At 44.7% G+C, this 22,067-nt stretch overlaps 1 protein-coding gene across 7 annotated transcripts in view; it reads right to left on the reverse strand.

The window, feature by feature from the left end:
* The window catches only part of C4H3orf52 (chromosome 4 C3orf52 homolog), a 48,226-nt gene extending 30,453 nt beyond the window's left edge, over positions 1–17,773 (reverse strand). For 6 of the 7 annotated variants that reach the window (XR_009008225.1, XR_009008227.1, XR_009008224.1 and 3 more), the window contains exons 1-3: positions 17,519–17,773; positions 11,182–11,311; positions 1,319–1,446 (exon numbers count right to left, since the gene is read on the reverse strand). Coding sequence is in view for 2 of the 7 variants with exons in the window: in XM_007181933.2 (XP_007181995.2) it covers positions 1,319–1,446; positions 11,182–11,311; positions 17,519–17,656 (396 nt within the window). In the remaining 5 variants the exon portion in view is untranslated. Of the gene's footprint in view, positions 1–1,318; positions 1,447–11,181; positions 11,312–17,229; positions 17,491–17,518 lie in introns of those variants that run through there. The other variant, XM_007181934.3, reaches the window with a different exon arrangement.
* Positions 17,774–22,067: the final 4,294 nt, after the last annotated feature.

The following is a 22,067-nucleotide window of genomic DNA, read 5'->3' on the forward strand; positions in this document are numbered from 1 at the left end:
AGATAAGACATAAACAAGGAAAAGAAGGAGGAAGAGAAACCTGGAATAATCCTCGCAATGTACAAACTCCTGTGATCAAAGGGGCAATCAAACGGTATGCACCTGGCTGCCCAGAAACTGACTCTGGGGTGACCTAGATGGAATCAGATGGAAGCCAAATAAAGAGGGCTCACTCCATTCAAACTATCAACTGCAGGGAAGAGGGTAACGGACGGCAGGCTAGTCTTGCTTAGGTTTTCTTATCAAAAACTTTTCTGGGTCTGGCTGTGAACCACCCTGTCTTTGACAAGGTGACCAGGACTGCCCACCAACCCTCGTGGTCTGGCTGCAGAGACCCCCTATTGCACAGAGGCTCATTCTCCTGCATTTCCTGCTCCATGAATGATGTCACCGTCCACCCACGTGGCCACCCAACCAGGAGCCTGGCGTCATGCTCTCCCTCAGACCCACATCCAACCAGCCATGAAGTCCCACTGAGGGAGAAGACCTCGGAAATCTCACTTGAACCTTAATTACTCCCCCTGACATTGCCCTAGTTCAAGGCTCTCTTATTTGTCACCCAAATTATTGCAACACCTTCTAACTAAGCGCTCTACTTCCAGTGTTTTTCCACCATCACACAGAACAACTAAAATCAGAAGCTGACCATGTCAGCCTGCAGATTAAAACCTTTCAGGGCCTCGCCAAAGAACACAGAAACCTTCATGATCTGACCCGTCCCCTCCTGTTCAGCCTCACCTCTGCCAAGTCCGCTACACAGTATGCAGGGGCCATAGCACTGCTGGGCACATCCTCTAGTGGTCCCTGCTCTCTAATCTGGAACACCCCTACTTCATATTTCAAGATTCTTCCTGAGTGTCACCTCCTCCAGGAGGCCCTGCGCGCCTCCATCCCCAGCTCCGTGGTTATACAGAACACACTGTACGTATCTCAGTGATGGAACATATCACACTGTTTGTAACTATTTAACTGCTTCCTCTACTTGGACCGTGAGGTCCCGCTGAGGGCACAGACCTTGTGGCCCTGGCACCGGGCATGCTGTCGAGCACATCGCAGACCCTCAATGAAACTTCAGGTTGAATCAAGTATAAAGACCAGAATGAGAAACAGAACACTATCCTCCAGGATGCACTTAGCTGGAGGCCAGGGCGCCTCCCTCTGGCTTTGCACTACAGAAAATCCATTTCTAAGCACTGGGGTCTGCCACTATCCAGAATCCAAGCTTGAAGCTACTTACCGGCTAGCTCTAAGCCAAGTGTTCCAGGAGAATTCATACTCTAACGCTAAGAACCCAGTAACAATGCATAAGGTATCTTACCCTTTTCGTGAGCAGGTCAGGCAATTTCTCTTCAGTTACACAATCCTCTGGAATCTTTAGCATGACCAAGAATGTTTTATTAGACGACAATTCAAGTATTTCATTTTCATCCTCATCGACATAGGTTACTAAAGAGAATGGGGGGGGTGGTATAAAAAGTAAAAGTAAACACACGCATAAAATAATAAACTTATTTACTCCATTGGCTGCTATACTTAAAAAACAAACAACGAATATTCATCAAGGATAAAGCCTGGACACAGTAAGCAAGAATAAGCAGAAATGCTTTCTCTTCTCAGTAAGGCTGAATAAAGACAAGGGCTCGCCTCTATCATGATATAAATTTTGTTGTTTTATTTGACGCCACGGGGGGCTCAGATTCTACTGAACACAGACCGGGAGAAGGACGGTGGGAGCAAGTGGGAAGAACATGAACTCCTTTGTTAAACTGACCCTGTAGCTTAGCTACATGCACAGGTATCAAGGCAGGTGCTGGAGACGTTCTGGAGGGGCCAGAAAACAATGGGGGACGGGGGGCAAGGAGCAGGGCAAGGAACTTTGCTGAATCCCCTTCGGTTCTGTACACATGCTGAGGAAGTGACCATCATCGAGCAGAATAGCTTGGGGATTAGAATCTGAGAGCGTGACCAAGAAGTCATCACTCTCCAGGATGTCCCACGGGGGGGGGGGGGGTGTTGACACACTCTGTTTGCACTCAGAGCCCCAGGGCTCACGGGACTTACATTCCTGGGACAACAGTTGGCTGCTTGTGTTCTAAGGACTCTGAGCTAATTGATTTTTTAAGCAGTTAGAGCCAAAGGAGAAACACACAAAGTCGGAGCCAGGAGTTCAAAGCTGGCATGCTGGCACTAATTATGCTCCCCTGGCTTCCTGCCGGGGTCACTCGGGGACCACCTCTCCGGCCCCGAGAAAGGCGTGGGTGACTGGAACCAGGTGTTTGCCGTGAATTTTTTTTCTGTAATCCCACGCCTCAAACGTAACATTATCAGCCTCTTTTACTGGACTCTGAGAAGGCCATAGTGGCATCAATTCTGGGTTTATGATGGAAGTAAGAGTCCTGGTCCTTATTCCCTGAGGAAGTCTGAAGTGTGAGGCATGAGGAGCAAGGGAATGTGCAGAAGAATTAACAGAGCGGACCAGAGGCTGCCAGCCTTATCAAGGCCAGCGCAATGTTGGCCCCTGGCTGGAATCTGGAACTTGGATTTCTGGAGTGTTCTCACGTTTCCTGGTAAGAGTGGCTGGCTGTGCCTCAACTGTTTGCAGAAACAGTGTGTCTTGTGCTGAGCCTCTCCTTTCCTGCTGGGAGTCTGGAGTTTTGGTGGGTACCGGGCAGAGCCTGCCTATGCAACCAACTCCAATAAAAACTGAATCTCTAATGAGCTTCCCTGGTGGACAACATTTCACACGTGTTGTCACAACTCATTGCTGGAGGAATTAAGTGCACTCTGTGTGACTGCACTGGGCAAAGACTCTTGGAAGCTTGCACCTGGTTGCCTCCATATTTTCCTTTATATCCTTTAGCTGTAATAAATCAGTCATCTTTATGAGTATATGCTGAGTCCTATGAGTCTTACCAGCAAATCACTGAATCTGGGGGTGATCTTGGGGACCCCAACACAGGGAATTATCCCTGCATCCTTATTTGTTGTAAGTCATCATGTTATTTTTGTCTGAGAATAAAAGTTATGCCCTCAAAGCAGAAAACTTGCAAAGTATAGGAAATTGTAGCGAAGCAAGAAAAAAATTACTAATAATTCTTTAATCAAAAGGTCCCCCCATATTTTATATTATATATTTGAGGTCTTAATGAGAAGGTAACTTGTATACTGCTTTTTATTGTTTGTTGTCATCATTTCTTATCTGTCTTGATTCTTTTGTTGCTGTTTACATATCAAAAGCCATTCCCCACGTGTTTAAAATTCCTTGCAAAGATTATTTAATGGCTGCACTAATGTTCTAAAACCATTTAGTGTTTTTATCTTTCCAATTTATAAATGCTGCTGCAATGGGTATCTTTGAGCTCTACACCCACCACATACATTTCCAGAGTAGATATCATTGCCTCAGAAAGGAATAAGGATGCCAGAGAATGGATACAGGAGTCACAGAACTGCTGAACTCAAGGGCACTAAGAAATGCCAGGTTTGCCATTGTATATTCTTGCCTCCTTTGCCACAGACTAATTGACCATAAGTGCATGGGTTTACTTCTGGGCTCTCTATCCTGTTCTGTTGATCTGCATCTCTGTTTTTGTGCCAGTACCATACTGTTTTGATGACTGTAGCTTTGAAGTATAGTCTGAAGTCAGGGAGCCTGATTCTTCCAGCTCTGTTTCTCTTTCCCAAGATTGTTGTTGCTATTCAGGGTCTTTTGTGTTTCCATACAAATTTTAAGATTTTTTTGTTCTAGTTCTGTGAAAAATGTCATTGGTAATTTGATAGGTATTGCAGTGAATCTGTAGACTGCCTTGGGTAGTATGGTCATTTTGACAATACTGATTCTTCCAAGCCAAGAACGTGGTATATCTTTCCATCTGTTTGTGTCTTATTTGATTTCTTTCATCAGTGTCTTATAGTTTTCATAGTACAGGTCTTTTGCCTCCTTAGGTAGGTTATTCCTAGGTATTTTATTCTTTTTGATGTGATGGTAAATGAGATTGTTTTCTTAATTTCTCTTTCTGATCTTTCATTGTTAGTGTATAGGAAAGCAAGAGATTTCTGTGTATTAATTTTGTATCCTGCAACTTTATCAAATTCATGGATGAGCTCCAGTAGTTTTCTGGTAGTGTCTTTAAGATTTTCTATGTATAGTATCATGTCATCTGCAAACAGTGACAGTTTTACTTCTTTTCCAATTTGGATCACTTTTATTAAGAAATGCCAAGTTCAGGACTTCCCTGGTAGTCCAGTGGTTAAGGCTCTGTGCTCCCAATGCAGGGGGCCCGGGTTCGATCCCTCATCAGGGAACTAGGTCCCACATGCATGCCGCAACTAAGGAGCTTGCCTGCTGCAACTAAAGAGGCTGCGTGTCACAGCTAAGGAGCCAGCACAACCAAAATAAATAAATAAATAAATGATAATTTTTTTAAAAAAAGGAAGAAAGAAATGCCAAGTTCGTAAAGAGGTCTCCAATAATAGCTCTAATGACATATACTTAGCTTGTATTATCTGAATGAATCTGTACACAACCTGGCTAAATAGTTGTGTGTGTTAAAATAACAATAACAGCAAAAAGATAGGCTTACTCAGTCAGCAGAATTTTTATGTTTTTAATGGGATTTAACCTAGTCAGTATTTCCATGTAGAGAAAACGTCTTTAAAAAATTGTAGTACAAGGGCTTCCCTGGTGGCGCAGTGGTTGAGAATCTGCCTGCCAATGCAGGGGACACGGGTTCAAGCCCTGGTCTGGGAAGATCCCACATGCCACAGAGCAACTAGGCCCGTGAACCACAATTACTGAGCCTGTGCGTCTGGAGCCTGTGCTCCGCAGCAAGAGAGGCCGCAACAGTGAGAGGCCCATGCACCGCGATGAAGAGTGGCCCCCACTTGCCGCAACTAGAGAAAGCCCTCGCACAGAAACGAAGACCCAACACAGCCATAAATAAATAAATAAATAAATAAAATTTAAAAATTGTAGTACATACACAAAGGACACTGGAGGCACACAAAAACAGCTCTTAGGCGGGAATATAAGAAATGAGGCTGGAGAGGTAGGCCTTAAATGCCAGATGTCTTCAAGAGATAATGGAGGTTGTTAAATGCCTCCCAGGAAGGAGATGAGGGTAAACCTGCTGGTGACAGATGGGATGAAATGGAACTGGGGGAGATTGGAGGCAGAGAGGCCACTGGACAAGAATGGGAGAGACAGATTTCGATTGACAGCAGTGGGAAGAAGAAGGAAGGAAGGGAGGGAGAAGAAAGACCAGGATGGTGGAAACAGAGCTGTCTGTAAAGGCAGCCAGACTTAGTTTGAATTCCAGCTCAGTTAGTCATTAGCCATGTTACTTGACCAAGTCACTTAAATCTCTGAAGCAGTTTCCTCAATAGAAATGCCTACACTGTAGGTGACGGTAAAGATAAGAACCACCATATATAAAGTATACAGCACAGAGCCTTGCAGTAGGCAGGTAGTCAATGTTGAAAGTTTCTATCAAGACACTACCAAGGAATGATTGATAAGACCTGGTCATTACCTAGCTATAGGAAAGAAGAAGAAATCAAAAATGTTCCAAAGTATCAAGCCTAGGTAACAGGAAGAATAACAGCTACTGTATTAAGCATTATGCACAGATACCCTGCTATGCACTTGTAGTTTTTACCTCATGTAATCCTCAAATCAACCCTATTAATTAAATATTAATGTTGTTATTTTAAAATGAAGACACTGAGGCTTAGAAAAAATGCATAATTTGTTTAGGTCAGTCAATTGAGCTAGTAAGTAGGAGGGTCAAGGTACATTTATAGACACAGATTCAGAAATCATTTATATTTTACAAATGTGGAAACTGAGGCCAAGAGCATTGAAGAATTTGCCTAAAGTTATACAATTGGATGATATAAACCTGGCCTCATGACTCACCATGAAACTATAAAAGGTGAGCTCAGTGGAGAAGGGAATACACATGACTAGCAGTTTCACATGGATAATGATTAAGATGATGACAGTTATTTCCAGGTAGAGAACTCCAGCAAGGTGCATGACTAAAACTCAGGAAAAGTGTTCCAGGGGGCACCTCCGAGAGGGGATGGCTGCTGCCTTGGGACTAAGTGAGCTTCTCAAGGGAAAGAATGAAGAATGAGAAAAGTGAGAAGGCTGAAGACACGCTTCCTGCAATCACAACATGGAGCCAAAGGCAGAAATAAAGTCCTGAAGTCCAGAGTTCTGAAGGCCTGGAAGAGTACAATACAGTGGACAGACCTGAAGGCTGCAAACAGGGCAGGGGAAGGGAGAAAGGCCATTGGGGGTTTTTTTTGTTTTTTTTTTTTAAGCAGATATTCATTTTTAATTATTATTTTTATTTATTTATTTATTTTTGGCTGTGTTGGGTCTTCGTTTCTGTACGAGGGCTTTCTCCAGTTGCGGCAAGCGGGGGCCACTCTTCATCGTGGTGCGCGGGCCTCTCACTATCGCGGCCTCTCTTGTTGTGAAGCACAGGCTCCAGATGTGCAGGCTCAGTAGTTGTGGCTCACGGGCCTAGTTGCTCCGCGGCATGTGGGATCTTCCCAGACCAGGGCTCGAACCCGTGTCCCCTGCATTGGCAGGCAGATTCTCAACCACTGCACCACCAGGGAAGCCCAGGCCATTGGGTTTTATGATCAGACACTTGCTGTTGACCTTTGGAAGAACAATTTGGGACCAGTGGATACAGTGGTTTAGGAGTGAGCAGGAGATAAGATCCAAATACAGACCTCTCTTTCTAGAAGTTTGCCAGTGAAAAAAGAGGGAGAGAGAAATACATAAATGAAGTAGCAAGATGCTGATGGAAGGTTGCTCTGAAGGAGAGACTATGTGAGCACATTTGAAGAGGCCCGAGAGGATGCTTAGAAAGAAAGGGCGCTATCTGAAGGTCCACGGGTCAGAAGAAGCTGGAGAGGATTCTATGGAGAGCACAGGTGAAGAGATCAGTCTTGGGAAGGCAGAAGAACATATGCGATGTGAGGGAAAGAGAAGCAGGTGAAAATGCAAAGAAATTTCAAGATACTGGGCTTGCTGTCTGCCTAGGATTTTCCCATGAGTCACCCTATACCAGGGAGCAGCCTGTGCAACTCGCTTGTCTGCCAGGACCATGTGATGTCATAAGATGTGGTTCTTATTCCCAACTCAAGGCAAAACAAACCCATCCAATACAGCACCACGTAGGAAGTCCCTGCTTGCATCTCAGTACCAGAGCCTCCCCTACTCATAGAAAAGCCCGTATGGTAAGAGAGCTGGGGGACATCACATAAGCGTTCCTAGACTGTTAAAACTGGTCACCTTTAAATCATATTTCTAAGCATCCACCTACTGGCCACAGTTTGGTTTCTGTAACATTTAAAATATTTTGCCCAAACCAAGGAAAGGTTTCACCAGTTAAGGCATTCCTAGGGTCTTTCCCCTCACTGTTTGGACAAATTAGTAAAGAAAGCAGAATCCTTGAGGATGCTTATCTGATTCTCCAAATTATCCAGACAGGAAATGACTTTGAGAGAGAGGAAAACTTTTTTTTTTTTCCTTTACCCTTCACACCAAGGAATTTATAATTCCTTAGGGAGAAAGAGAAAATCCATTAAATACTTTTTTCCTAAAGAGCTGGGACAAAACCAGGCCTCTAGATTTAACAGGAAGGATTCCCTGAGCTCTGCCCGCACCCGCCCGCCAACCCCAAATTGTCCATTTTAAGAAGGTTTCATTGTCTCTTGTGAGCTTGGTGGAGTGCTAGCCTCTCCTCCACACTGTGGACACAGCCCAGGCTCAATGCCTTAAGCCGAGCCGTGATCCTGAATTTGCCATCACTTCAGTGGCGTACCATGGGCAGACTGGGGGGAGAGCCCCCTCCAGGTGCAGGCAAGAAGGGGTGCACAGTCTGTAGAGATTTAATCATAATAAACCTGACCACAGATTGGTCTGCTTGTATTATCACCATATCACGGCCATTCCTATCAATGTCAGTGACAAGATACAGCTCCCCACTGGGCACCTCATTCTGGGTACCCTACTGGCTCCTCCCCAAATTGGATATCTTTCCGTACTGGGATGTATTTAGTGTCCCCTCTGGGTCCACTCCAGCTCCCCATTTATCATCACCTCCACCTCTGAGCCTCAGTCTGGGGACTACAGAGCCCCAAGACAGGAGAGTAAGGAGTTGGGAGAAAGGGAAGGAGGAGGGGAATGGCAAATGTAGGTCCTGAGAAACTTCACTTCTTAATGAACCAGACAGCATCACTTCTTAACGAATGTACATTCATTCTTTTTTTTAAAATTGAAGTATAGTTGCTGTACAATGTTATATAAGTTACAGGTGTACAATGTAGTGATTCACAATTTTTAAAGGTTATACTCTATTTACAGTCATTATAAAATACTGGTCATATTCTCCATGCTGTACAATATACCTAATAGTCTGGATTTCTTTCTCCCTTCCCCCATATCGCCCCTCCCACATTCATTAACGAATGCACAGCCTTCAACTCTCTGACCTGCCCTCTTCCCAGACAGCAGCATTTCCCACACAGCGCCCAGAAGTTCTACCTTTGATTCATATCAGTGGGCTTGACAATTGGGCAATGGCTGATTTTTGCAGACTGTCATCCCAGAAGTGCCCGCGGAGCTGCTCTGGGTGAGGCTGGGACTGTCATGGAGGGAGTCCTGTCCCTGCTCCTTTTTACCCATTACACCCCCCACTGCCTACTATGACACTCCCCACAAGCCCAAACTCTTGAAAGTTGAGATGCCAAGTAAAATAAAAGTATTTCCCTGATTTAAAAAAAGTAAAAGTTTGAAAATCTCTCTTACGGCATTAACATATTTTAAACACAATTTTATAACCAAACTGAAAACAAAGTTTGCACTGCAAGTGTTAAAAAACTCTTCCCTGAATCTGATCCTGTGAACTCTCACGTCCCCCTGAGAAACTGTGGAGGGAAATGGAATCCCTTCTTCTGCAGGTTGCTCTTCGTGATTTGAAGAGGTCAAATGACTTTCTGACAATGAGAATGGAAGACAGCTCTTGGGTCTTGAGCTTTTTTTTTGGCCATTCGGCTTGCAGGATCTTAGTTCCCCAACCAGGGATCGAACCCGTGACCCCTGCAGTAGAAGCATGGAGTCTTAACCAATGGACTGCCAGGGAAATCCCTGGATCTTGAGCTTTAGAATCCTAAATATCAAACCAACCAAATCTGTGGCATCATCCTTTGTTATAGGCCCCAGATGCCAGCAGATGGTTCAGCCAACTTTTAGGACAGCACTGGCTGGCTGTGATAGGACAAGGCTGTGTGACTCAAGTTCAGTTTCAATATCCACACATGGGAGATGATGGGAAAAGGGAGTATCAACACTCATACCAAAGCTATTGTCCTCAGTGTGATGAAGGAGGGGCAGCACCTCTTATCAACTTCTCCCTACCTCAGGACCAGCCTCTGGCCTCAAAGACACAGCCATTCCACCTCAACACTGCCTTAAGTAACTAAGCAAACATGGTGTCTGCCTGGGAAGCTCACATGCTAGAGGTTGGCACACCTCATCAGAGTTTTCCTATTTCTTCAGGTACTATAAAACTTTGAGACAGGAGATGAAAGGGTTGGGACCAGGAGGAACAGGAGGTGAATGACAAATGCAGTTCCTTAGAATTCCCAGGGCCCCCTCTGGAGAAACTCAAGGCTGCCATTCTTGCTCTCATCCTGTAACTTGGTTTGCTATGGAGAGTCCGGCTCAACCTTTATCCTGTGGTGACCGGATCACCCTCACAAGTCTCCCAGCTTCAGAAGAGCCCCCCTCACACCCCTGTACCCTACAATCACCCACACATAGAAATGAAACCACATTTCTTCTTTCCTATTTTGAAATTGAAATATTGCCCACGGGGGTGGTGTGTGTGCTATATTTATGCATCATAAAAAACTTAATACTGATAATCATTAAAAAATTAGCAACTACCTAAAAGGTTTTAAAAAGATGTGGAAGAGTACATCATGCAGTCATAAAAAAAAAATGTTCACAAATAATTTTTAATGAATTGGCAAAATGATCTCAATGTAACATTAAAATCCTGAAGGTAAGCCATAGGATGATAAAAAAACAATCTGATTGCAAATTATTTTTAAAATGCAAGTAAGAAAAAGACTAGAGAAAAATGTAACAAAATATTAATAATGTGGATGGGCTTTATGGGTAACTGAACATGTACTATGTTCATATTCATAATAAAAAATAAAATGAGATAATGCATGTAAAATATATATTTAGCACCATGTGAGTTTTTGTTTTGTACCACATACAACACAAATATAACAGTGATTTCTAAAATAAGTTAAGGGGCTTCCCTGGTGGCGCGGTGGTTGAGAATCCGCCTGCCAATGCAGGGGACACGGGTTCGAGCCCTGGTCTGGGAGGATCCCACATGCCACGGAGCAACTAGGCCCGTGAGCCACGATTACTGAGCCTGCACGTCTGGAGCCTGTGCTCCGCAGCAAGAGAGGCCGCGATAGTGAGAGGCCCGCGCACCGCGATGAAGAGTGGCCCCCGCTTGCCACAACTGGAGAAAGCCCTCGCACAGAAACGAAGACCCAACACAGCCATAAATAAATAAATAAATAAATAAATAAATAAACATTAAAAAAAAAAAAACGTTTAAAATAAGTTAAAATAATGACTGCTTACAGATACATGGTTCTATAAAGTTTTTTAAATGCTTCCAAATACATTATTCATCATTTTACCATTACAATATACTAGGTACATCAGATAAAGTTATCGTTATACAATAATTACCTTTTTACAATAATTATCTTTACTAAACAAATTATTTTAAAAACTTTTCAAACACGCATGTGTAAGACACAATAAAACATGTGTTTATGGAAATTAAAAATTTAAGAAATCTTCAACATCTAATGGGTAGCGTTTAAAGTAAAACAATGACACCCATACATTTTCCAGAGTTCATAAAACAAACAAAAAAGAAAATAAAAAAGAAAAGCAAAAATCATGTATATCTCCCATCTATACAACATATCGCAAACCAGTTTTAAATTCATATTATAAACGATGAAGTAGCAGTGAGTACGTCTTTGATTTCAGCGTTTAAGTCATAAGCATTACATGAGTTCTCAAAATGCATCAATTTAGTCCTGTTTTAATGCTCTTACCTCCAGTCAGACATAAGCTTATGATGATGACTATAACGAGACCTAGGAACACAGAGGCGAGGACCATCCACAGTTTGCACTTTCCAACCAAGTTCTTATTACAGGAGTTCCAAGGGCTTTCCTTGTCAGCCTGGAAAGCACACGGAGACTTAGAGGCACTCATTTGGTTTCAACAAACATATTTTAATACTCACTATGGGCCAGTGACACAGAAATGAAGGCAGCAGGATCCTGACCTCAAGGGGCTCCACCCTACTGAGGCAAGTTTACAAAAGGACAGAATGGAACCTCACAAAGAAGTTAGCAAGAAAATGCTCTGGGGACTCTGAGGTGGGAAGGACAGGCAGGATTTTGAAGGATGGACAGAGAAAGGCATTCCAAACCCAGGAAAGAATATCCTCCGTGTCGACTCATAATGAAATTGGCCAAGAGATGCATCTGATAGGAATGTGGGTTTCAGAGGCAAGTAATGAGAGTTAAGATTAGAGGGAGTGAAAGGCTGGAGCATATCTGAGAGGGTCTTGAATGTTGCCAGAGCAGTTTGGACTTAAGTTGGCGTGTACTGGGAACCCATTGAAGGTTTTTGGCACACAAAAGCTGAGTAGAAGATTAAGAGAATCATGTAGAGTTTAGACCAAGAAAAAGCTAAGAACCTTCTGCTGGGGCCCAGACTCTATGTAATAAGGGCCTGGAAAGGGAATGAAAGGGAGGACAAGGACAGGAGAGATACCAGAAAACAGGTTGCAATGTGTGTAGTGAGGCAGAGGGTGGGGTCAAAGTAAATAATTTCAACCGCTCTGGTCTACTGAACACCAACCCCGTTTCACTGCATCTGAACAGCCCTGTAAGGGAGGTATTAACCCATTTCAAAGATGCAGTTGGGAGTGATTAGCCAGGACTAATCCCTGCTGCGTGACACTGCCCCACTCACTCGCTCTCCCATTGGTCTACAGTGTCCCCCAGGCACTGTGTGGGGCTCCAGGTTATGAGTGTGCCCGGCCACCTCCACTCTCAGTACTGCCACCTACCCCTAAAAGGTCCCATTCCTCTCCTCCTACTTCCTACATGGAGACCATGGGAAACAATGGAATATGATAGGGAAAAAAATGTGTTTTCTGTATCAGGATCCCAATCCCAGCTATACCACTTAAAGGCAGGGTGACTATCAGCAAACTCCTTACTGAAACTCACCAGCCCCAAGGTCCTCACCTGTAAAACACGTAAGTAATAAATCTAGCTCACAGGGCTGTTATAAAAACTAGAGATCACGCACGTGAAGCACTTGCTAAACAAGGGTAGAGTGGAGGTCGCACTTCGGAGCCCCTGAGCACACTTGACACTGGCTCTCAACACACAGGAGGCAGTGGTTATGTGGAGTATTCACCTGCCTCACCAAGCGGCAGCAGGCACTTCCTGAATCTGTGCCTCCTTAACTTTCTCTCCCATCGTGATTTTAGTGGCAGCCATCAGAAAAGGAAACTGTCGGCTTCCCTGGTGGCGCAGTGGTTGAGAATCTGCCTGCCAATGCAGGTGACACGGGTTCGAGCCCTGGTCTGGGAAGATCCCACATGCCGCGGAGCAACTAGGCCCGCGAGCCACAACTGCTGAGCCTGCGCGTCTGGAGCCTGTGCTCCGCAACAACAGAGGCCGCGATAGTGAGAGGCCCGCGCACCGCGATGAGGAGTGGCCCCCGCTCTCCGCAACTGGAGAAAGCCCTCGCACAGAAACGAAGACCCAACACAGCCAAAAATAAATAAATAATTAAAAAAAAAAGAAAAGAAAAGAAAACTGTCCACGTAAGGACTACAGTTTAATCTTTCTCAATGAGAGGGTCCAAGCCTGCATATCAGAATCACGTGAAGGGGATTTTAAACAACAAACACCTAGGCCCTACCCGGACCCAGGGGATCAGATTGCAGGGAAGGCGGGAGCAGCCCCAGTTGGTCAATGTAGACTTCCCAAGGTAAATCAGCTGCTTTACGAGGGGTGGGCCCCTGGTCTGGAGCCTCCCTGCTCTTCAGGAACCAGGTCAAATCTCTCCTTTCGTGGAGGCCTCCCTACCAGCCCACCCGTGGAGAGATCTCCCAGTACACACAGCTAATCTGCCGCTGCCACTGCCTGCCTTGTCTGGTTTCAGGTCTGAATATAAACAGATACTGGCCTTATCTTCCTAGGGAAAGTGAAACCACATAGAAGGAAGGGTGGCTCTTAAAATACCCCTCTCATATCCCATACCTCTGCCTCGTACAAGTAACAGGCACTTAATAAATGTGTGTTGCTTAGCTATAGCGGGCGCCCAAAGTTTTGAGAAGTTCTAGAGTGGTCACACTTTGGAGCCCCTGCATGCACTGGCCCTTCGGGTGGGGTATGAGGGGTGCAGTAAAGGCCCCGTCCATATCTGGACAGAGGGAAACCCCCCTGAGGTAAGCGTGTGGAGTCCAGGGATGGCACCAATACTCACCCCTACCCACAGACTGAGCATTGCTCCAAGGTCACCAAAGCTAGAGGCTCAACAAGGCACACAAGCAAGAGGAGTCCCAGTACAAGAAGCCTTGAACTTCTCAGGGGACAGAAACATATCTTCCTATTTACAGAGCTCCTGAGACACATGCCATTTTCAGTCCTTGTACAAGACACAGCAGGAACCATAAAGATTAGTGCAAAATGAAATGGTTTGGAGTCTCAAATGAGCCCATGAATGAGGGTCAATGCACCACTTTGGCCCTTTGTGCCTTCACCTATGCTATCCCTTAGAGACCACAAACTAGGGCGCTGGTGGTGTGAGGAGACCAATATTCTGACTTCCTGCGGGAACTCAGCTCAGAATTACATAGCCCTCCTCTGTAGGAAATGCCTCTTCCGGTCCAGCCCATCACTGCCATCCTACAGGCTGGCCCCCTTCTCCTGCCCTCAGCCTGAAGGCAGAGACCACTATCCTTTGAATGACTAATCTTCACATATTTTAAGTCATCGTAAAATGGTCTGTCAGCCACACCCAACCAGAGTACAGTGCTTCTCAGCGGTCTGCACACTAGAATCAACACAGGAATTCTATTTTCTCGAAGTGCCCCCAGGAGAGTCCACCCTGCCTTGAGGGTGGAGAGCCTCTGATCCAGCAGATGCGTGCTACCCATGCACAGTGGACCATGAAAACACAATGCCTCCTTCACTGCCTTCTTTAGCATTTCTTGCCCAAATTCTAGGTCATGAGGAGAGGCCACAGGCAGGTTCTTCTCCAGAGTGGCTTCTGAAGATTTTTGCAAACTGCATCTTACACCCTATGATTGCAGTATATGGCCCAAGAATTTTTGTGACTTTCCTCTTACTATTCCCCCAGATATATTCACATCCTTCTTCAAATAAGGTCCAAATACATGACATAAGGTCCTGAAACAATGGCAGGACTACATAGCTCTTGGATACAAAAAGCTTTTCTTCTCTTTGGCTCAATTAGGAAAAGGTATTATATAGATCAGGGGAAATTTTTCTTAGCACACAGTAAAATCTATACTTTGTAATCTTCATTGTGGGATTTAATCCACTTGTTGACTCAAGCACGGAAGAGCCAGTTGATTCTTGTCCTAAATTCTGAACAACACATGTCAATGGGCTAATTTTTAGCTAGCCCATTCATATATGTCTTGCCTGCCTCACAACTACCCAGGGATTATTATTGCTATTATTAAAATGATGCTGCCATCCCTTAAAATGCCTCTGGGACTTCTATCTGAAAACTGAGGTCAGAGTCCGTGAAATGAGCCATTAAAGAAAAGTAGTCTTACTCAATTATCCCTAATGCCTTTTCCAGTTTTGACCCAACTATACTGCCATGTTTACAGTGATGGCAGGCAAAGTGAAGTTCAATGGCTTACAATCCTTTTCCCTCAAGCCCCCAAACCCAAATTAAGAGACAGAAAGTTCTTTCTACTGCCTTTGAATACCCTCCCAGATTAGCCCTTCCAAGTAGGAAGATACCCATGATATGGGATGTCTTCTTCCCGATGGTCCCCAAACTGTTCCCTGCTCCTCACACATCTACCCATGTGCTCACGTCTCCCTCATCATTCCAGATACGCTACTCAATTCCTCATATTTCACCTACGTTCCATAACTTACAGAAATTAGTAATAATATATAACAGGCAATTATACAGAAATAAATATAAGTTATATATAATTATATTTATATATTCAACTTATGTACATATATATAAACATATAAAATAAATCAACAAAAGCAGCACAGGTTTGAGAAACAGCCTGAGTTCAATTTCAGAGCCACCACTGGGTGAACTTGAGTATTTTGGTAACTCCTCTGAGTCTCATGTTCTTCACTCAGTTTCTTCTTCTGTCAAATCAGAATGCCACCCCCTTCCTCTTAAGTTTGTTGTGCTCATTAAACGCATTTTTGTAGCAGAAGTGTTTGGCACATGATAGGTACAAAACATATGTTTAATAAAAACACATGGACTTAATGTTACATTTCAAAATTGGAAATCTTAACATACAGTTTAAAGAGACCTACACACAAAAGTCTTAAGAGTCTGGATCTTGTGCTTGTGGCTACACTAGTTGACTTTTCAATTTAAAATACACTTCAACTGATTCTATGGAACCAAAGAGAATGATTAACACATTAGATGAGGATTTTTTTTTCCTCTTTTTAAAAATTTTTCCTCTTCAAGCATTTCTAGAATGTTCTCCAAGTGCTGACGTAACCCTTCATCTTCACGCCATTCTGTCCCTCACACAGCTTTCCTATTTCCTTCACAGCTTTGTATTTCCTACAAAGCTAGTTCACAAGGAAGTCTCAGATATCTGTATACACCTGGCTAACAAGGAAGTAATTAAAGCATGAAAAAGCAATCTCTACCGGGTAGGTTAAATGATAATAAAATACTGACACCCTGTATGTGTCCTGCACCGTCTACTCCTCCATTGTATTCAACATGCATTCCCAGGCCTCACAAAGAAGACTGTTGGCCATATTACATTACCACCAGTTGACAGCTGGGAAAACATAGACCTTAGTGCCTTGCCTTGGGACACACCTTTTAATGGGGAAGTTGTCACCAGAATTCATCTCTCTGGATTCAGTCCCAAACCATGGAGTCCGTGGGGTGTCCTGGGTCTATCTGACATGAGGCAGGTACTCCCAATTCCCATTCTTAGACATTGCCTTGGAGGATACATACAGCAAGTCCACAGTTGCAGCCACTTGCACAGAGATCAAATCATCTTCCTCCAACTTTCATTTTTCTATGGTATTCATCTTTCATTCAAATATAAGGTACCAAATTACTCTCCAGGGTACCTATAAAAGCAGACTTTACAGTATTACTAGGAATCAAGGAGGAAGCAAAAGCAATGCTTTCAACTTCTGAATTTCCTGCTTATCCCCGAAATCAACAGTTGAGCTGCCAAAGGGATGGCAGTAGAGGAGAGGGCCCTAGAAAAATCAGGTTGGAACCATATGTGTATATATGCGGAGTTCCATATACCAGGTAAACATCAAGCCAGTTAGAAGGGTTAATCAGAAGGTAGAATTCAAAGTCTCTGTTGTGTCACAAGCATTTGATCAGAATGAATAACTTTCCTGCCCCTGTTAGAGCTGAATCAGAAGAGTTCAGCCTAAACATCACCAGGGACTTACTTAGAAACTGAGATGAGGCCAAAGCAAATGAGGCATAGTCTTGTTCTTTGAGACAAGAACTTGGAAATTATTTCCCTCAGTTGAGCAGGGCAAGTTCACCCCCCAGGCCTTCTGTACTTGCTCTTTTCTCCCTTCTCCCCTACATCTCTTCCTGTGAAATCAAATGGCCAGACAGAGAGAAGACAGAAAGTGTAGACCCAGGGGATGGCGAGCCGGGATGGGGGATGGTGGGCGGTGGGTGAAGGCTGGGGGAGGGTGGAGGGCGAGGGCAAGTAGCAAGGCAGTATAGGAAAGGAAGGCAAAGAATTCTCAAGAAAAAGAGACACCAGTTATCGCTGGTTCTCCCTACTGGAAAAAGAAAAACCAAGTTAAATCACTTTTTAAGACCACCTCTACCTCTGGGGATTCTCTCTCTGAAGAGAGCAGCCGCACACCTCCCGGATAAGATTTCTCAAGTTCCTTGGAGCCGGAGGGATCCGAGGGCCCTCGGGCAGGCTCAAGGTGGAGGGCATTGTTGTGTCTGCTCCATTCAGAATATTCCAGCGCGCACCACCGGCGCTTGGGGTCTGCTGCGTCCAGAGAGCTGGCTGGAAACCGGAAACTGTGCGGTGCCAGGCCCGGGTCCTGGCCGGCAGCCTGGCTCAGAGCCCGTTGGAAAACGCCGCCAGAGCGAAGACGACCTTACCTGAACTGGGCAGGGCTCCTCCTCTAGAGCAAAGATGCCCTGGACGGCTCCATTGAGAGGCGCCTGCTCGTCTGGCTGCCCCTGGATCACCGAGAGCTCCAGCTCATCTCCTGGAGATGGGGGCCTGGCCCCCTCCATGGACGGGCAGAGGAGGATTAAACAGCCCGCCAGGAAGCAGGACGCATACAACCGAGGGTGCAAAGTAGCCTCGCGCGTGGCTCGCCCTACGCCCCCGGTGGGCGGGGCCGGGAGCCCTCGGGCGGTGGGCGGGGCCTGGTGGGACGTGGGGAGCTGGAGGCTGGCTTTGACACCCGGGAAGCACCCGTAGCTCCCGCCAGGTGCCGCAGCCTTGCCCGGCTGTGAGCTCCCGAACACAGCGGAAGAGAGCTGTTTTTCTGGTTTGTTCAGGGCGCTGTCTGCTCTGCCCCTTGCTATTTGTACATATACAAAGCAGAAGCTGAGCCGAGGGCCTGATTGGGCGTCGGGCTGTGGCATGGATGGACATTCCAACCTCCTCGAGGAGCTGTCTGTTGCAAGGGCTTGCCCCAGTTTTCGCTGCCTAGCAAAATTTCATTCATTAATCAACATATAACTATGAACATATAACTATCTCCTGCGTGCCGGGCATCGTGCGAGGCTCTGAGCCAATGAAGATGCATAATACGAATACACTCCTTCCTCTTACGAGTCCAGAGTCAGGCAAAGACACCGTAATGAGTGGTGGAGGAAACAGCAGGCTCAGGAACCAGGCTGCCCAGATTAATCCCCTCTCACAGGGTTCCTAACTGAGAGATCTTGGACTTTCATCTTTCTGTGCCCAATTTCCTCATCTGGGAAGTTGACATAACGTTAGTACCCCCCTAAGGGAGTTGTTGCCGGATTAAAAGAGTTGATGTCAGCAAAGCACTCAGGCATATAGCAAACATTCATAAACGTTGGCTATTATGTACCTTTGGGAAGAGGAGTCACAGATACCCCACCATCACCACCACGACATACACACACACACACACACACACACACACACACACACACACACAACCTGAGGAAAAAGTATATGCACCCACTCACAATCCACAGTCCATAGTCAGAACTTCTGGTCTTGAGAGCCTGAAATTATGTTTGCTATGCAGGGTGTGCTGATCCTCTCAAGCTTCTGCTCAGAGCTGGCTTGCTTCCCTACTTCTCATCCCTGCCCCCAACAAACATACATATTGAGATGAGTTTGAGGCATGGACCTGGCACATATAAATCAGCTCCATTTCAGAGGATGTTGACATGCGTCCAAAAATCCAGCACCCTCGATGCCTACTGTTCAGACACTGCCTAGATATCGGGTCTCTAGTTGTCTCTTGCCTGCTGCCAGCTCATCTGGACTCTGGACTCCATCTGCCTGCTGGATGGGGTTGTGCTAACTGCAGCCACTCAGCTGCTGGCCGGCACTGACTTCTGCTTTCTCTGCCCTAAAAGGCAGGACTCAGTCTGCATTCTCAGCTGGGAGTTTGTAAGAGGGTTTCTAATGAAGGAGCAAGGGTTAAGGGAACCAAGAAGGGGCACCAAGGCACCCAAGGACTAGCAACAGCAGAAAGCCCTCCATACCCTGAGGCTTACAAGGGACTAGAGCTTGATTAAAAACTAGAACCATCAGTTGCGCCCTCTTGATAAGATCTGTAGTCACAAAAATTTGCAGCCACTGCCAGGACTACGGTCCAGCAGAGAGGAAAAATACTCTGATCTTTCTCTCCACCTGCCAGGGTTTTGCCCGTTAAATCCCACTGGAAACTGGTGATGGAGGTTGGGGGTCAGCCTCCCAGACTAAGAGCAGAGAATGAATCAGAGGTGAAAAGAGAGAGGAACCTGCATGTATACCTTTCCCTGCAATAATTAACTTCTAGTCTTCCTTCTCAGACATTCAGTAGTCAGTAGACTCCTCTGGTCTGACCAGATTCCTCTTCCTGGCTGGCCCTTCCCTCCCCCATTCTGTTGCCACTCCCCACGTCTTTGTATATGATGCTCCCTCTGTTTCAAATGTTTTTCCTTCCACTCCAGCCCGCTTTCTGTGTGGACAACGCCCCTTCATCTTTAAATCCAAGCTGAAACACACTTTTCCCGATAAACCTTCTCTGATTCCCTTCCTCCACCAAAAGTTATCCACACTCTTCTCTGCTACCAATACACGTTGTTCCTGTGCTAACCATGTCACATGTTCAGTCTAATTTAATTCAACAAGTAGTACTGAATGCTTGCTATGTGTCAGGCATTCTTCTTGGTGCTTGAGATGTATCTGAAGAGATAGCTAAATAAAACACAATCACTGCCATTGTGAAACTAATATTTATTAAGGGGGAGCAAACTTAAATAACGTTTTTAGAATATTAGGAGGTGGTGCGTGCTATGGGAAAAAAAAAAGGTAAGGAAGAGTATGGGAGGTTGGAGAGCTGAGCGGTGCAGTTGGGAGTTGCGATTATTAAGATGACCAACTTAGGCCTCATTAGGAAAGTGAAATTTGAGCAAATAGTTGAAGATGGTAAGGAATTAGCTCTGCAGATTTCTGAAAGAAGAAGGAACTCCAGGACAAAGGACCTGAGACTGGAGCCTACCTGACTTTTACTGTCTGAGAATCAGTAAAGAGGCCAGAATGGCTAAAATGGAATATGAGCAGGAATTTTTTTTCCTTGTCTGCCTCCAGCATTTGTTTAATCTCCTCGAGGTATCTATGTTCCCAGTACTCCGCTCTGTATCCAGCACAGTGCCCTCTGTAAATGTTGATTAACTTGAATATTCTCAGTAATGACAGCTTGCTAGACCCAGGGCCTTAGACCCTGACTAGAACCATTAAAACCTCTCTAACCCTGACTCCTATCCTTACCCAGCCCCAGACCATCTTTCCCATAATTTCCTCATTTGACTGCAGGAGCTCATTCTCAGTGGGAGATTCCCTCTGTTGTGTGGGATGGATTGTAGCTATCTTCCAAGCCTGGTTTCTCCATGAACAGATGTCTAAAATCTCCTTCACTCTCCCAGAGAACCAGAAAGCTACTGTTTCCTGTCACAAGCATATTCTACACCACATCTCTCAACGCCTTCTGAGTACCACGAGGCGAGGTTTATTTATTCTCTTATCTAGACTCGAATGCATTTCCAGAATTCCGTAAGACTAGCCCTTGTACACTGTTGACATCCCTATGGTAGTATAGGTTTTGAAGACAAGAAGAGTTAGGATCAAATTTAGACCCTCACTATCTGTGTGTTCTTAGGCAAGTTGTTTACAGTCTATGAGCTTCTTTCCTCTTTATAAAATGATTCCTACCCAGTAGAGTTAGGAGGATTAAATGAGGTAATTAAAGTAAAGCATTTATTCCTGTGCCTGGCAAAAGCAGAATTGCAGTAAATATTCCTTTCCTTTCCATAACTATGAGTATCTCTGTAACTAATACCCACCTACCCCAAACTCTTTGCACCCAGCAATAACCTTTGATCCAATATACTTTCTTTTGATATTGATTTGTGTTCCTGTCTTGTCACATTTTCTGGATTGCTGACACTTTCTCACACCTCCCCATATTGCCTGAACTACTTAAATTCTTACTTGCAACCTGTTCCTGATTTCTGATAACTGCAAATTTCTTCATCTCCAGACAGCTGATCTAGAATGTAGGTGAATGTACCAACTTCTACTTGAGGACTTTTCTTATCCTTCCAGTCTGACTCTAAACTGAACTTTCAGATGAGTTAGAAAGAAGTGTTTCTCCCTGGAAGTAGAACCAGGTGTAGATTAAATAATTCTTGTTGAAATTTAGGATTTGTGAATGAGGAATCAAATTCTATCTAGATTTCTTTTTGCATTTTCTTCAAAACTGACTTCTATAGGGGTAGCTTTTTAAAGGTTATTGTTCTTTCATAAATAGTTCTTTAAATGTGCTTTTTTAAAGTATACTGTTCTTGCACAAATAGGTCTTTTTAATATAATCTAAAAATTATTATTGACTCAAGTACTTTAGTTCGTTCAAGGGGGTCAAATGTAAATAACATTAAAAAATTCAAACATACTTCTTGCCAAGACTTGCTGACCAGTGTAAGATTTTCAATTTTGCTTTTCTTGTCATAGTACTTGCTCTTCTTTCTTCATCTCCTTTAAAAGCAAATAATTTCCTAAATGGTTATCATATAAAACAAAAAATAAAGTAACATCGTTAAAGTGAGGTCACCAAAGCATCTCATTAGCTTCAAATAGATCTATGCCTCTTCAAAACACCACATTTTTTTAATTAATTAATTTATATATTTATTTATTTATTTTTGGCTGTGTTGGGTCTGCATTTCTGTGCGAGGGCTTTCTTTAGTTGTGGCGAGCAGGGGCCACTCTTCATCACGGTGCGCGGGCCTCTCACTGTTGTGGCCTCTCTTGTTGCGAAGCACAAGCTGCAGATGCGCAGGCTCAGTAGTTGTGGCTCACGGGCCTAGTTGCTCCATGGCATGTGGGATCTTCCCAGACCAGGGCTCGAACCTGTGTCCCCTACATTAGCCGGCAGATTCTCACCCACTGCGC

The sequence above is a fragment of the Balaenoptera acutorostrata genome, chromosome 4 (genome assembly GCF_949987535.1).
Source record: "Balaenoptera acutorostrata chromosome 4, mBalAcu1.1, whole genome shotgun sequence".
NCBI lineage: Eukaryota > Metazoa > Chordata > Mammalia > Artiodactyla > Balaenopteridae > Balaenoptera > Balaenoptera acutorostrata.